This window comes from Peromyscus eremicus, chromosome 14 (assembly GCF_949786415.1).
Source record: "Peromyscus eremicus chromosome 14, PerEre_H2_v1, whole genome shotgun sequence".
Lineage (NCBI taxonomy): Eukaryota > Metazoa > Chordata > Mammalia > Rodentia > Cricetidae > Peromyscus > Peromyscus eremicus.
This window is the reverse complement of record NC_081430.1, coordinates 59,519,875-59,531,785: the sequence shown is the minus strand read 5'-3', so window position 1 is coordinate 59,531,785 and position 11,911 is coordinate 59,519,875. Positions and strand designations below refer to the sequence as shown.

The following is an 11,911-nucleotide window of genomic DNA, read 5'->3' as shown; positions in this document are numbered from 1 at the left end:
CCAAGTACCAAGCACCCAGCGTGCTTATCCATCCAACACTCTGACTTGCTCAGCCTCGGTTCTTAGGAGAGATTAGAATGTCACTGGTCAAGCCAAAATTGTCCTCAGCACTTCAAGTACCCACCAAGGGTGCCCATGGCCACCGGGAAGTGGAAGTGTGCCTTTATTTCTGCTTCAAATCACTGGACAAAGAGGGGTATACTCCAGATCTGGACCATGGAACATAAAGGCAGGGACTGAGGTCCTGGCCATACTTAGCCAGACAGGAAGCTTGGTGAGCTGGGTGTCCTGGTGGGCCCAGTCTTTTCTGTCAATCAGCCAGTCGTCGTGGGGTCAAGGCCCTCTCAGTGGTCAGAGAGCAGAGTCTGCCATGCTCTTATCTGTTACTGGACAGGGAATGCCTGGTGCCCAGAGCTGACACCCTCGATGCCATCGTGATCTGCTGCCTTCCCTGGCGCTCCTGGTGGACTTGAGGAAGGAACTGCAAAAAAAGATACACAAAAGCCTCTATCGTGGTGAGGCGCTGTAGCTGGACTGGTCCTAGGGGTCTAAGGCAAGCCTTTCGCAGACATCTGGGTGGGGCAGCCCCTTCTTCCCAAGAGCTGACGGGAAGGAAGAGGTGATGATACACTTGTTTTAGGGAAAGAGAGAAGGAGGATGAAGCCACCTCTGGGAGAAGAAGCAACCCTCCTCCCACCCTGCCCTCTACTTCCGGGGAAAGTATGGCAGAGAGAAGGGTAGACCCAGGGCCTCTCCAGAGCCCAAGCCCCAGTGGTCACCTGAGGGCCAGTCCCTGCTGCTCCCATCTCTGATGCTGGCCCGACAGAGTGAAGGAGCTTTAAGGAGAAGTGGGGGCCCTGGGCACAGACCCCTTCGGGGCCAGCTACGTAAGGGCTACTATAACAGTTGCTCCCTGGGGCTGAGGTCTCGGGAGAGGAGGAGGGCTTGTGGGGTTCTGAGCATCCTTCATGGGAGCTGAGCTCACGTCCTCACAGGGGATCTTCCAGTGGCTTCCAGACATAAGGATTTCCAGGGTACAGCTCAGCCCACATGGCCACAGCTTTCAGTGGCCTAAGAACCACTCTAGAGGGCCCCACTGCCAGCTTGCTGGCCCTGAGGACTGACCCCCTCCCGCCCCACCCTCCTCTAGAAGTTCCAGGCTTTCACCAAGGCCCCTGCTGCCAAGACATGAGGAACCCATGTTCCCGAATGTGCCCCTTTACCCTGGCCCCTCTGGGCCCTTGTGGGCAATGTGCACTGTTCCAAAGGTCTTGAGTCAAGAGGGAAGGAAAGGGAACAGAAAGCAGCTGGATGGCAGGACAGGGTGCATCTGTCAGGTGATGGACACACAGGCGTGCATGAGGGGACAGGTAGAGAGAGGAGGAAGCATGGGAGCAGGAGGAGCAGGGAGAGGCAAGGCAGCGCTCTGGTGCAGGGCAGATGGTGTCGGGGTGTGAACTAGTGCAGGGTCCCCCCACACCTGCTGCAAACAGACAGGAAGTGGGTGAGTTTCTGAGACAGGTGAAATGGCCTCTCACTCACCAGCAGCAGCCTGGATCTGAGGGTTACTCCTCTGGGTGCCCTCAGGTGGCCAGCGCAGCTCCCCACTTTCCACAGCACCCACTTCAGTGGGTTCCACCACAATAGAGGGCAGTCGCTGGCAGAGCCGAGGGCCCCTCTCCCGGACGCCTACTGCAGCCTATACGGGGAGTGGGGAAGGCTCAGGGCAATACTGGGCCGTGGGCTCCTGGCCCCCTGCCTCTTCAGCCTTCCACCTGCCCTACTAGGAAGGTCAAGAACAGGCAGGGTGAACAGCCCCTACCTCTTACCACCACTAGGGAATAAGGCACCAAGGGAACACCATGGCACTCACCTGGGCTCAGACCCAGAGAAGCCCATTTCACAGACAGACCCTAAGACCACAGAGACCAAGTCACTCAGGAGGGAGCCCGGGACTGAGCACCCCAGCTGCTTCCAGTACCTGGAATCCAGCACACTTCCTTTCTGGGGGCTCCCCTGCTGGGTCCTTGGCCTCCTCCCTCCACAAGGCAGGCTGAGGAGCTAGGAAGACGTTGCCATGGCAATCAGAGCTGGCTCTCGCTCATTGTTCAGTGCCCACACGCCCTCTGGGTGCCCTCAGCATCTCCACATCCCATTCAAGGCTTTTCAAGGTCGAGGCTGTCTCACACAGCTCCATCCCTTGGTGCCCCACGGTCTGACTTGCCTGTGCTGCTCCACCTCTGTGCCCTCCTGGAGTTCTGGCAAAGACCGCTACCTAGTGTATGTGTGCTTTCCCATGGTGGCATGAGGGCCTCCAGAAAGGCAGGCACAGAGCAGGCGGGCTGTTACACTGGCCCTGGATGCCTGCTTAGAGCCACTGGACACTGGTTTCCCACACATGCTCTACCCAGGGCCCTTTAGGCAAGTACTACAGGTGACCCTGAGGTCTGAGAACAGGTGTCACCAGGCTGGGTCATCTGTGGAACAAAAGAACAGAAGTCCTCAGATGAGAGCAGAGCAGGGACCCTTTCCTGCCCCCACACTGGGACCTCCTGGGGCTGACCCTGTATTGGCACTGCCAAGTCAGGCCTCCTTGCCCAGCCCGGCTCCCTCCTCACATGCCATTTTACTTCCTGCCCCTCAGCCGGGGTTCTGGCTGGAGGGTACCCACTATGGGAAGGTGGCCAGGCCAGTAGGACCTTCAGGGTAGCTGTGCCGATGAGCTCAGAGTCTAGGCTGCCTCTCCTTCACTGGCTCCACTGACCCAATCCAGCTTAGGAACAGAGACCCCAAGCTGCTCCTTTGTGCAGGGACTAGGTTCTCATTTTACTTTATTTCTGCAATGGGGTCTCATACCCCAGACTGGCCCGTAACCCACTATGTAGCCAAGGCTGGTCTTGATCCTTCTGACTCACTTTCAACTACTAGGATTACAGGGGTGCATCAGTGCACCCCAGTATATTAAACATTTTGCTGCATCAACATCCTTGACAAAAATTGTATCTGCAGGCACCCTAAAATTGTATCTACCATGACAGGCGACAGTGGCATGTGCCTTTAATCCCAGTACTCAGGAGGCAGAGACAGGAGATCATTGTGAGTTTGAGGCCAGTCTGGTCTACAGAGTGATTCCAGAACAGCCAGGGCAGTTACACAGAGAAACACTGTCTCAAAAAACAAAACACACACAAGAATTGTATCACCCTGCAGAGAGCAAAGTGTGGTCATGTGCTTGGGGAATAAACCTTCACATTCCCAGGTCCAGAAGGAGCGCTAAGTAAGACAGGGTAGCTTGCTTTCAATTGCTTTATCCACCAAATTTCTATAAAAATAGCAGTGGCGCCAGGCGGTGGTGGCACACACCTTTAATCCCAGCACTCGGGAGGCAGAGCCAGGCGGATCTCTTTGAGTTCAAGGCCAGCCTGGGCTACCAAGTGAGTTCCAGGAAAGGCGCAAAGCTACACAGAGAAATTCTGTCTCGAAAAAAAAAATAGCAGTGGCCTCCCCAAATAGAAGGGTAAACTGAGGCTAGCAGAGATGGCAGGCATATCTGAAGTCACAGGCTAGAGCTTGAGGCTGGCTCCCTCTGGTCTCCCATCTCTTCAACCACTTACCTTCCCTGCTGGGCCTCTGGCGCCCTCTGTAGGACTCTCTGATGCAGCTGACTGCAGAGTGCTCATGCTGATGCTGATGCTGGGCTACAGAAAGACAAGAGCAGAAACGAGGTGCCCGCTGCAGCCGGTGCGAGCTGGCCTCCTCCTCCTCCGGGAACTCACCCCACCCCAGCCTCACCTGGCCCAATGCTCACAGCTTAGGCCTGAGCTTTGTTATGCTGCTCCCTCAGAGGAAGAGCAGGGGCAGCTGCCATACAGTGCCCAGGGCTGTAGAGAAGTGTGGCAAGAGGGGGAGAGATTGACCCAGCCTTGAGAGCCAGGAAGGCTTCCTGGAGGAAGGTCAGCTGGCCTGAGGCCTCCCTAAGGGATGGACAGCAGGCAGTCAGGGCAGCAGAAGGAGAGATTGGTGTGCTGAGGCAGGGGGCAGCAGAGAATGCAGCAGACCTGAGGACCCAAACAGGTTTCAGAGTCAGGAGGCTGGGACCACCTGGGACTGAGTTTGAGCCAGCCAGAGGCCAAGGTGCCCAGTTCCCCCCCAAGAACACCCCTTCACCCACAGACCCCTGGGCCATGCCCTGAGGGCCTATCACCAGAGGGAGGCTGACATCTTGCCTGAACACGGCCATGCCTACCCAGGCCAAGCACTGCATGGGAAGGCTGGGTCAGAGCCTCCACAGTGAGGAGCGTGGAATGAGAGTCCCTGCCAGAAATCATAGGACCACCCTCAGACCTTCCCTAGCAATGCAGCAGGGTAGGTTCTTGGGGCCCAGCCTAGGCCAGAGGAAGAAATGAGGGTGGGGTCTAACAGGCATTGGCCAGATTTTAGACAGGCAGCACAGGCTAAAGGCCGGGGAGCTGGAAGATCGGGCCAAGGCAAAATAGTGAACCCCCAGGATGGAATGCCTGAGACACCCTCCAGGAGGCAGGTACTTGGAGGGGGCGGGAGGCGGGGGAAATGCTCTTAGCAAGGTCAACTGCTAGTCTGTAAAATGAGGTTCCTTTTACCAAATGTCCACCTCGGTCAGCTCAAGTTCCATGGAATCCCAGGGAAGTCTGGAAGGGGGACACCTACCTGTGATGGGCATTCCCGGGCAGTAAGCAGCCACGTCCTAGCCACTAGTGCCTCTGTCCCAGAGCCCATGGGATGCCCTGTGAACTGCTGCTCCCAGCTCTGAGACCCTCTTAGGATCCTGCATACCTCCGAGTTCTGGGAACTTTAGCTAAGCCCAGAACAGAGACCCAAAGATGTCTCAGAGACATTCGGAAAAAGAGGGAGGGAGAATGGCCACAGAGGCCATGCAAAGAGGGGCAGAGCTAAAGAGAGAAAGGAGGAAGATCGTTCCAGGGGAAAATCTGGGGAGCCAAGACAGCAGCATGGGGCGGCGAGCTGAGGGCAAGTGCCACAGGCTGTCTTGCTCTTGCCCAGTGCCTGGTGTCCGAAGCCACGGCTGCGAGTGCCGCCCACACCTCCATCCGCTCTGGGGTGCGGGAGGGCCAGGTGTGGTGGACCGCAGGCAGTAGGGGGCCTCTTGGTCCAGAGCCCCGCGTTAGATTGCCAAGGGGGACCGTGGGACCCACGCCCGTCCCTTCCCCAGGGCGCTCCCACTAACTCCTTACTGCACTCGCCCTCTTCCCCACGCACCCGCCCCTGGCTGCCAAGGTGCACCTTGGACGGAACCCTGAGGGTGAGGGTGGGGAGGGGGCGTTGCGCCTGCCGCACACTCACCGACACTCACCGCTGGCGCTTGCGGGGCCTCCACGCTGGCTCGGGAGCTCTCCTCCCTCGTTCCTCCTCCGAGCTCTCCGCCCACACACGCGCTCCTCGCAGCCAGCCCCTCATTCACACTCCCGCCCTCTGCTCTGCAGGGCCACCGGAAGGACCTGGCTTCCACCTCCCTAGACACCACCCTATTGCCAGAACCTGGTCCTGGCCACTTCAGATCTCCTCCCCCAATCTCAAGATTAGAATGTGAGGTGTAGCGTCATGTGGAGCCAGGTAGGTAAGGAGGGGATTTTCTCCAACCAGGCACCTGAAGGGGAAGTGGAAGGGGGAGGAAGTGGGGCAGCTTGGGATTGTTCCCCATTCCCTCTCACATATTCGTCCCCAGTCCCATTCCCCAGAAGGTGCTAAATAGCCCGGGACACTTGGTCTGGTGAGCAACTCTGACACCCAAGGCCATAGTGCATCATCCCTACACACGTAATCCACATAATTCCCCTTCTAGGATCCACTGTGGACTCTCAAACGCCCCAGTTCTCTCAGAGACCCACAGCCAATGTCCACATCTACTTATCCAAATCATCTCACACCCAACCATTGAACAGCAGCCATCATCTACCACCAACCGCCAACGTCCACCCTATGGGCAATCCACCGTTACCTTCCAAATACCACCCACCCATTCTCCGGCCATCACTCAATCACCATCCACCAGCTAACATCCACTCACTACTAGCTATCACACAGCTACTCTGCTACATCCCCCACATATTCATCCTATCATTGCATCCAACATCCATCCCTCACTAGTCACCCAACCACCTTGTAATTCATCCATCCATCTTCTTTCCATGTATTTATTCATCTACTATCCTGATTATCCATCAATCAATACCTATTAATTATGAACACCACATCATCACCACACCCCATCCAACTACTGTGCACCCGTGTGTTCACCATCCACATGTAATTTACTAAACATCAACATGCTATGAAACACCTATCCAACAGACACTCATTTACATGCATTTATCATCTCTCCAGAAGTATTCAATGCTACAGGTTTCCATCACATAACAACTTCATGCATCCATGTACCACTTACCTAACTTCAATCATCAGTCTATTATCTCTTTACTATCCATGTGTCCTGAGCTTTCTACTAGCCTCTCTCCAATCAGCCGCAATTCATTACCTATAATCAGTCATCAATTATCATCCATATTTATATGAACTGCACTCCACCTCCATCCATCCACCCATGACATTATCCTCGTCTATCACCTGTTCAGTATCCATCTTACAGTACTCACCCATCCATTATCTGTCATAATTCACTATTAATCCCAAATCTATCCAAGTAGCATTGACCATCTGCCCACTTTTCTATCCTAGGAAAATTCATTGAGTTCCACCTCTGTGTCAAACATTGTTGAAGGCACTGGGGATAGAGCAGAGAAGCAGCAGTGAGCATTCGTCTACCATTGTTCCTCCCAACGAGCCATCTAGTCACTACCCACACATTGTCTCCCATCTCGTACTATCATTTGATATTTACCTTCAGGGATCTCTCGTTATCCACCTAGCATTGCCATCTTACATTAAATTATCCACTTACTATATCCTGCTTCCAGCCATCTAGCCAGCCACCATCGCCTCTCTTTCATGACCATTCAACTTTCATGAGTCCATTTTCCAGGATGTAGTCATCAACTGTTTAAGCTTTCTCCATTCGCATGGCCATCATCGCCCTATCCTGAGTTCACCCATTCATTATTCACTCCCCACCATCCATCTACACTCAACCTGTTATCCTTCCAGCTAACAACCATTTATTTGTCATTTATGATGGTTAGTCTTGGTTGTAAACTTAACAGGATCTGGAATCAACTGGGAGGCAGGTTTCTGGGCACAGCTGTGAGGGTTTTTCTTGATTAGGTTGAAAGATCCACCCAAAGTGTTGACGGTAGTTTTTGGTGGTGGCCCAAGTACAAGGAGGTTTCGGGGGAGTTTCTGCCTGGTCACCTTCACATCCCACTGGGGAACTCATGCACTTTGTTGCTGCTACTGGCATGGTTGTTGCCATTTTCACTGACATCAGAACCCAGCTTCTTCAGCCTCTCATTGGACTGAAGACCAATGGCTCCCCAGGAATTCTCCAGGTGTTCAGAACCAGATTAGGACTGCTGGGGTATCCAGCCTCAGGGAGTGAACAGCCCGTTTTCAGCCTCTCTTGTGTGAAGATGACCACTGTTGGACTTCCCAAACTGTATCAGGTAAGCTAATTGGATAAATCCCCCTTTAATATATGTTCATTCTCTTGTTCTGCTCCTCTAGAGAACTCTAACACACCATTTATTTCCCATCCATGCCCCTCCATCTTCCATCTGACATGCTCTTGTCCATCACTCATGATCCATCCATCCATCCATCCATCCATCCATCCATCCATCCATCCTGTACCCATCAACATTTCCACTTAATTTATTTGAATAGACCTATCATAACCAACTTGCTAATTATCCACCGCGCATCTATACTTTATGATTTATCTACCAGATGTCTACCATCTGTCATCTGTTGCCTACAGTCTACCTACTATCTATAGAGTCATTCACTATCTACCCATTGGCTCTTCATCCTATCCAACCCATCCTCTATCTGTCTACAATGCATCTATTCATCACCACCCAGCCATCTACCTTCTACAGATGCTCCTTCTCTCCCCATCCATTCACCATGGCAGCACAACCACCTTGGTTCCGGTGCCTGCCTAACCACTGTGCACACATCCCACTTACATCATTCTACCATTGTATCCAGCATTCACCCCTCCACTCATCACCAGCCACACAGTAATTCACCCTACCCAGCATACGTCCATGTAGTCATCTATGATCTTTACATTATTGATAATGTACATCTATTTTCACCTCTCTCTTTATACCTTTTCCATAATTGATCCTTTTTCTTAACATTCTTTTCCTCACTCATTCATAAACCAAACATTCACTTATTGATAACTATTAAAATTGTTGTGGAGAGATGGCTCAGCAGTTAAGAGCATTTGTTATTCTTACAGAGGACCCAGGTTCAATTCCCAGCACCCGGATACCAGGCACACATGGTGCACAGACATACATTCAGGCAAAACACTCATACACATAAAATAAAACAAATTAATCTCTAAGAGAAATTCAATATAAAAAACATCATTGTTCAGTGCGAAATCATCAAGATATATAAGAATCTATCTAAATTCATGGTCCTATGATCCACAAAGAGCCAACAAGTCAGCGAGAGGAGTGTTGGCATACAAACATGCACTTAGGGGCCGATAGATGGCTCAGTGGGAGCGTGCACTGCTCTTGCAAAGGACCCCACTTCTGGTACCAAAACCACATCAGGTGGCTCATGACCACTTGAAACTCCAGCTCCAGGGGCTCTGACACCTTCTTCTGGCCTCCATGGAAACTCACACTCGTGTGCACACAGCCACACATTCACACGTGTAATTAAAAATAAAAATAAATCTTTAAAAATGTGCTTTGCCCTGAAGTGTCAATGCCTCCATCTCTTGGGTAGTTCCCTGGGAGGAGGAGTGGGAAGGAGGAGTCACAATGGAGCCTGCAGAGGCCTGGCCTGTTCCTGCAGATTCGGAGGAGTAAGACCAGACAAGAAGGTGGCAGAGGTCCTGCCGGTGGGACTTGGGGATCAGCCTCCAATTTGGGGACAACACAGAGCTCCAACGGGGCTTTAGGGAGGCAAGTTCTTAGAAAGGACCACCTACATATGCATACCCCTCCTCTCCAGACAGAGGGGTCCAAAGGTCAGGACCAAAGGATCACATGCTGGGTGATCAGCTGCCAGGGCCATTGCCCACTGTGGCTTCAGCTGAACCATAAGCTCCCAGCAGGAAATGCTCTGTGCAGACACACCCCTCCCACGGCTCCATCCTCCCCATCCTCCTTCCCACCCAGGCAGGAATTGCTCACCCTGCTTATTAGTGCAGGTGTTAACTGCCACCTGAAGTGTTAGCTGTCATCCAAGGTGTTAGCTAACACGAGGCTCCGGCTGGGGTTTGGTCCTGATAGAGCTCTCTGGAAGTGCTCAAGGCTTTGAGGTATGTGCTATGCTGTAATGGATGGGGGTAGGGAGTGTCTATAAAGACAGGACAGGGCCCAGAGCTTCCTACAAAGTCACCTTGAGGCCTCGCTTTGCTTTTGTCTCAAATTCTAGGTCTTTCCCACCTTCATGCCCCTACTTGGGGACTTCTCCACAGAAAAAGGCAAAGCTGACACCAGGAGCGTTGTGTTTGGTCATCCTAGGGAACCCATGTCACTCCCTGGGCCTCCCTGGTGGTGGATGAATGAAGGTAAAAATTGAGTACCTCTCATGTGGGAAGACGGCTGCGGGCGGGTGCCAGCTTTGGACCTGATGGTTTGCTCTTGTCGCCCTCTGGTGGCTACTCGAAGCATTGGCGAGTCTTAACAGGAACGTTTTTTTACAGAACGCTATAAACTATGGTCCAGCATTTTGACCTCATGTACTGATCGTCTGTGAGAAGACAAGTTCAGGACTGACCATTGACCTTGATGGGCTGGCAGGCATACTTTTAAAAAATATATCTAAAAAAATTTTATTATTTTTTTTTAAATGTAAGCGAATATTTTGCCTGCATATATGCCTGAGCCCTATGAGCATGCCTGGTACCTGCCTGAGAGGCCAGAAGAGGGTGTCAGATCCCCTGGGATTGGAGTCATAGATGAAGTTTTGAGCTGCTACATGATTGCTGGGAATTGAACCGGTGTCTTCTGGAAGAGCAGCCAGCATTTTTAACTGCTGAGCCATCTTTCCAGCCTCAGAAGTTTTGTTTGTTTTGTTTTTTTAAGACTGTGTGTGTGTGTGTGTGTGTGTGTGTGTGTGTGTGTGTGTGTTTGAGTGTATGCATGACCCAGAAGAGGGGGTTGGATCCCTTGGAACTGGAGTTACAGTGTTTGCAGGATGCCTGGCTTACGACTTTTAGACATGTGGTAGGATTTGAACTCTGGTTCTCATGATTGTGCTTCAAGTGCTCTTACCCACTGAGTGGTCTTTCCAGTCCCACAGTGCTTTCTGGGAACTCTGCCCTGGACAGCGGCTGCCAGCCTGCAGCTGAGAAGTTCCCCATGCCCCCCCCCACACACACATACATACACACACTCCTACCCTACTAAATGTCAGCTCATGTCCACAAAGGTAGGACAGTCTTTCTCCAGGGCCTATTGGTAAATGAACAGTAATTGTCATGAGACACCTTGGGTAACCCAGTTTGAAATGTATGCAGTTTATGTATGTTTTTATAACGTAGGAATGTTCTGGAAAGTTACTCTGAAATTCTGACCAACTAAACAGCACTTCCTGTGTGGCAGGCTTTGTCTGTAACTAAAATCTGCGAGATAGGTTCCCTTAATCATGAAACCCCGGTGAGAATGACATGATATACCACGTCGTAGAAGAAGAAATTAAACATGAAGAGGTTGAGAAAGCTGTGTGGGGTCCCAGAGCTGTAGGAGAGATGGAGCTTGGATTAGAGTGAGCGGCTGTCTCTAAATAACGGACATGTACATCTCTTTCAGTAATTGGAAATTGTCCAGCCACACCTCAGTGGAGGTGGGAGGACCTGCCCTCCTCCCAGCAGGGCTAGGGATGGGAGCTGTTAACTCTCAGAGAGGGTGAGTGGCCTGCCTCAGGGTGAACAGCTGGAAGTGCTGAACTTGAGTTTTCCAGGCTTTTTCTACCTACCCAGAGCAGGAGAGCTAAGGCATTCTCCCTTTCCATGAGCCAAAGCAGACCTCAGACGCTGCCCACCATCCCAGCCTGGAGTTTAACAGATTCTCTGGTTGACAGAGTCTACACTCTAAAAGCCCCCATTTGAAATTCCCTGCGCACCTAGAGGCAGAGCCCGTGACCAAAGCCAGTCAGGTGGGGAGTACTGCCACTCCCTGCTCCGGGAGGGAGTGCAGGTGGGGCCAGGACAAGGCTCAAAGCCTTGGTCTTGCTTCATGCCAAGGGGCAGCCATGAAGAACGGATGCCCACAGTATGACTGACGTGACTGCTGGGTGAGCTCTGCAGACACCTGGGCACACATTCTCCCAACAGCGCCAGCCCCCATCCCTCCCTACCTTGCGGGTGACTCAGTTGCATAGGCCAGCATTTCCTCCAGTAGTCTATCCTGCAGCACACCACAACACTATTGGATAGCACCCCAACACAGCATCCCCCCCCCAGGTGTGGGCATTCTGGGCAGGTGAGGGTGCAGGAGCCAAGGTAGGAGGGGCAGCCTGCTCAGCCTCAGACTCCCCATGGTGGGAAAATGAAGGGGTGTCTGCCTACATAGCCCTAAAAGACTGGTTTGGGGAACTGGTCCTCTGAACTCTGCTGAGAATCATTCGGATGGTAATAATAATGTTGACACGGATGTGGACACCACACCCACTACATCATCTCCCTTATCTTCCAGCCTTGTGACGTGTCAGCCTGATTAGTTCTGTTGTCCAACTTGACACATCTGGAAAGAGGGAACCTCCACTG

At 52.3% G+C, this 11,911-nt stretch overlaps 1 protein-coding gene across 1 annotated transcript; it reads right to left on the bottom strand.

The window, feature by feature from the left end:
• Window positions 1–351: 351 nt before the first annotated feature.
• On the bottom strand, window positions 352–9,934 carry Lbhd2 (LBH domain containing 2). The gene is given in 5 exon segments (XM_059279176.1): window positions 352–392; window positions 395–481; window positions 1,543–1,699; window positions 3,615–3,698; window positions 9,728–9,934. Coding segments are annotated over 4 exon segments (351 nt in total). The 5' UTR covers window positions 3,681–3,698; window positions 9,728–9,934.
• Between the last annotated feature and the right edge of the window lie 1,977 nt (window positions 9,935–11,911).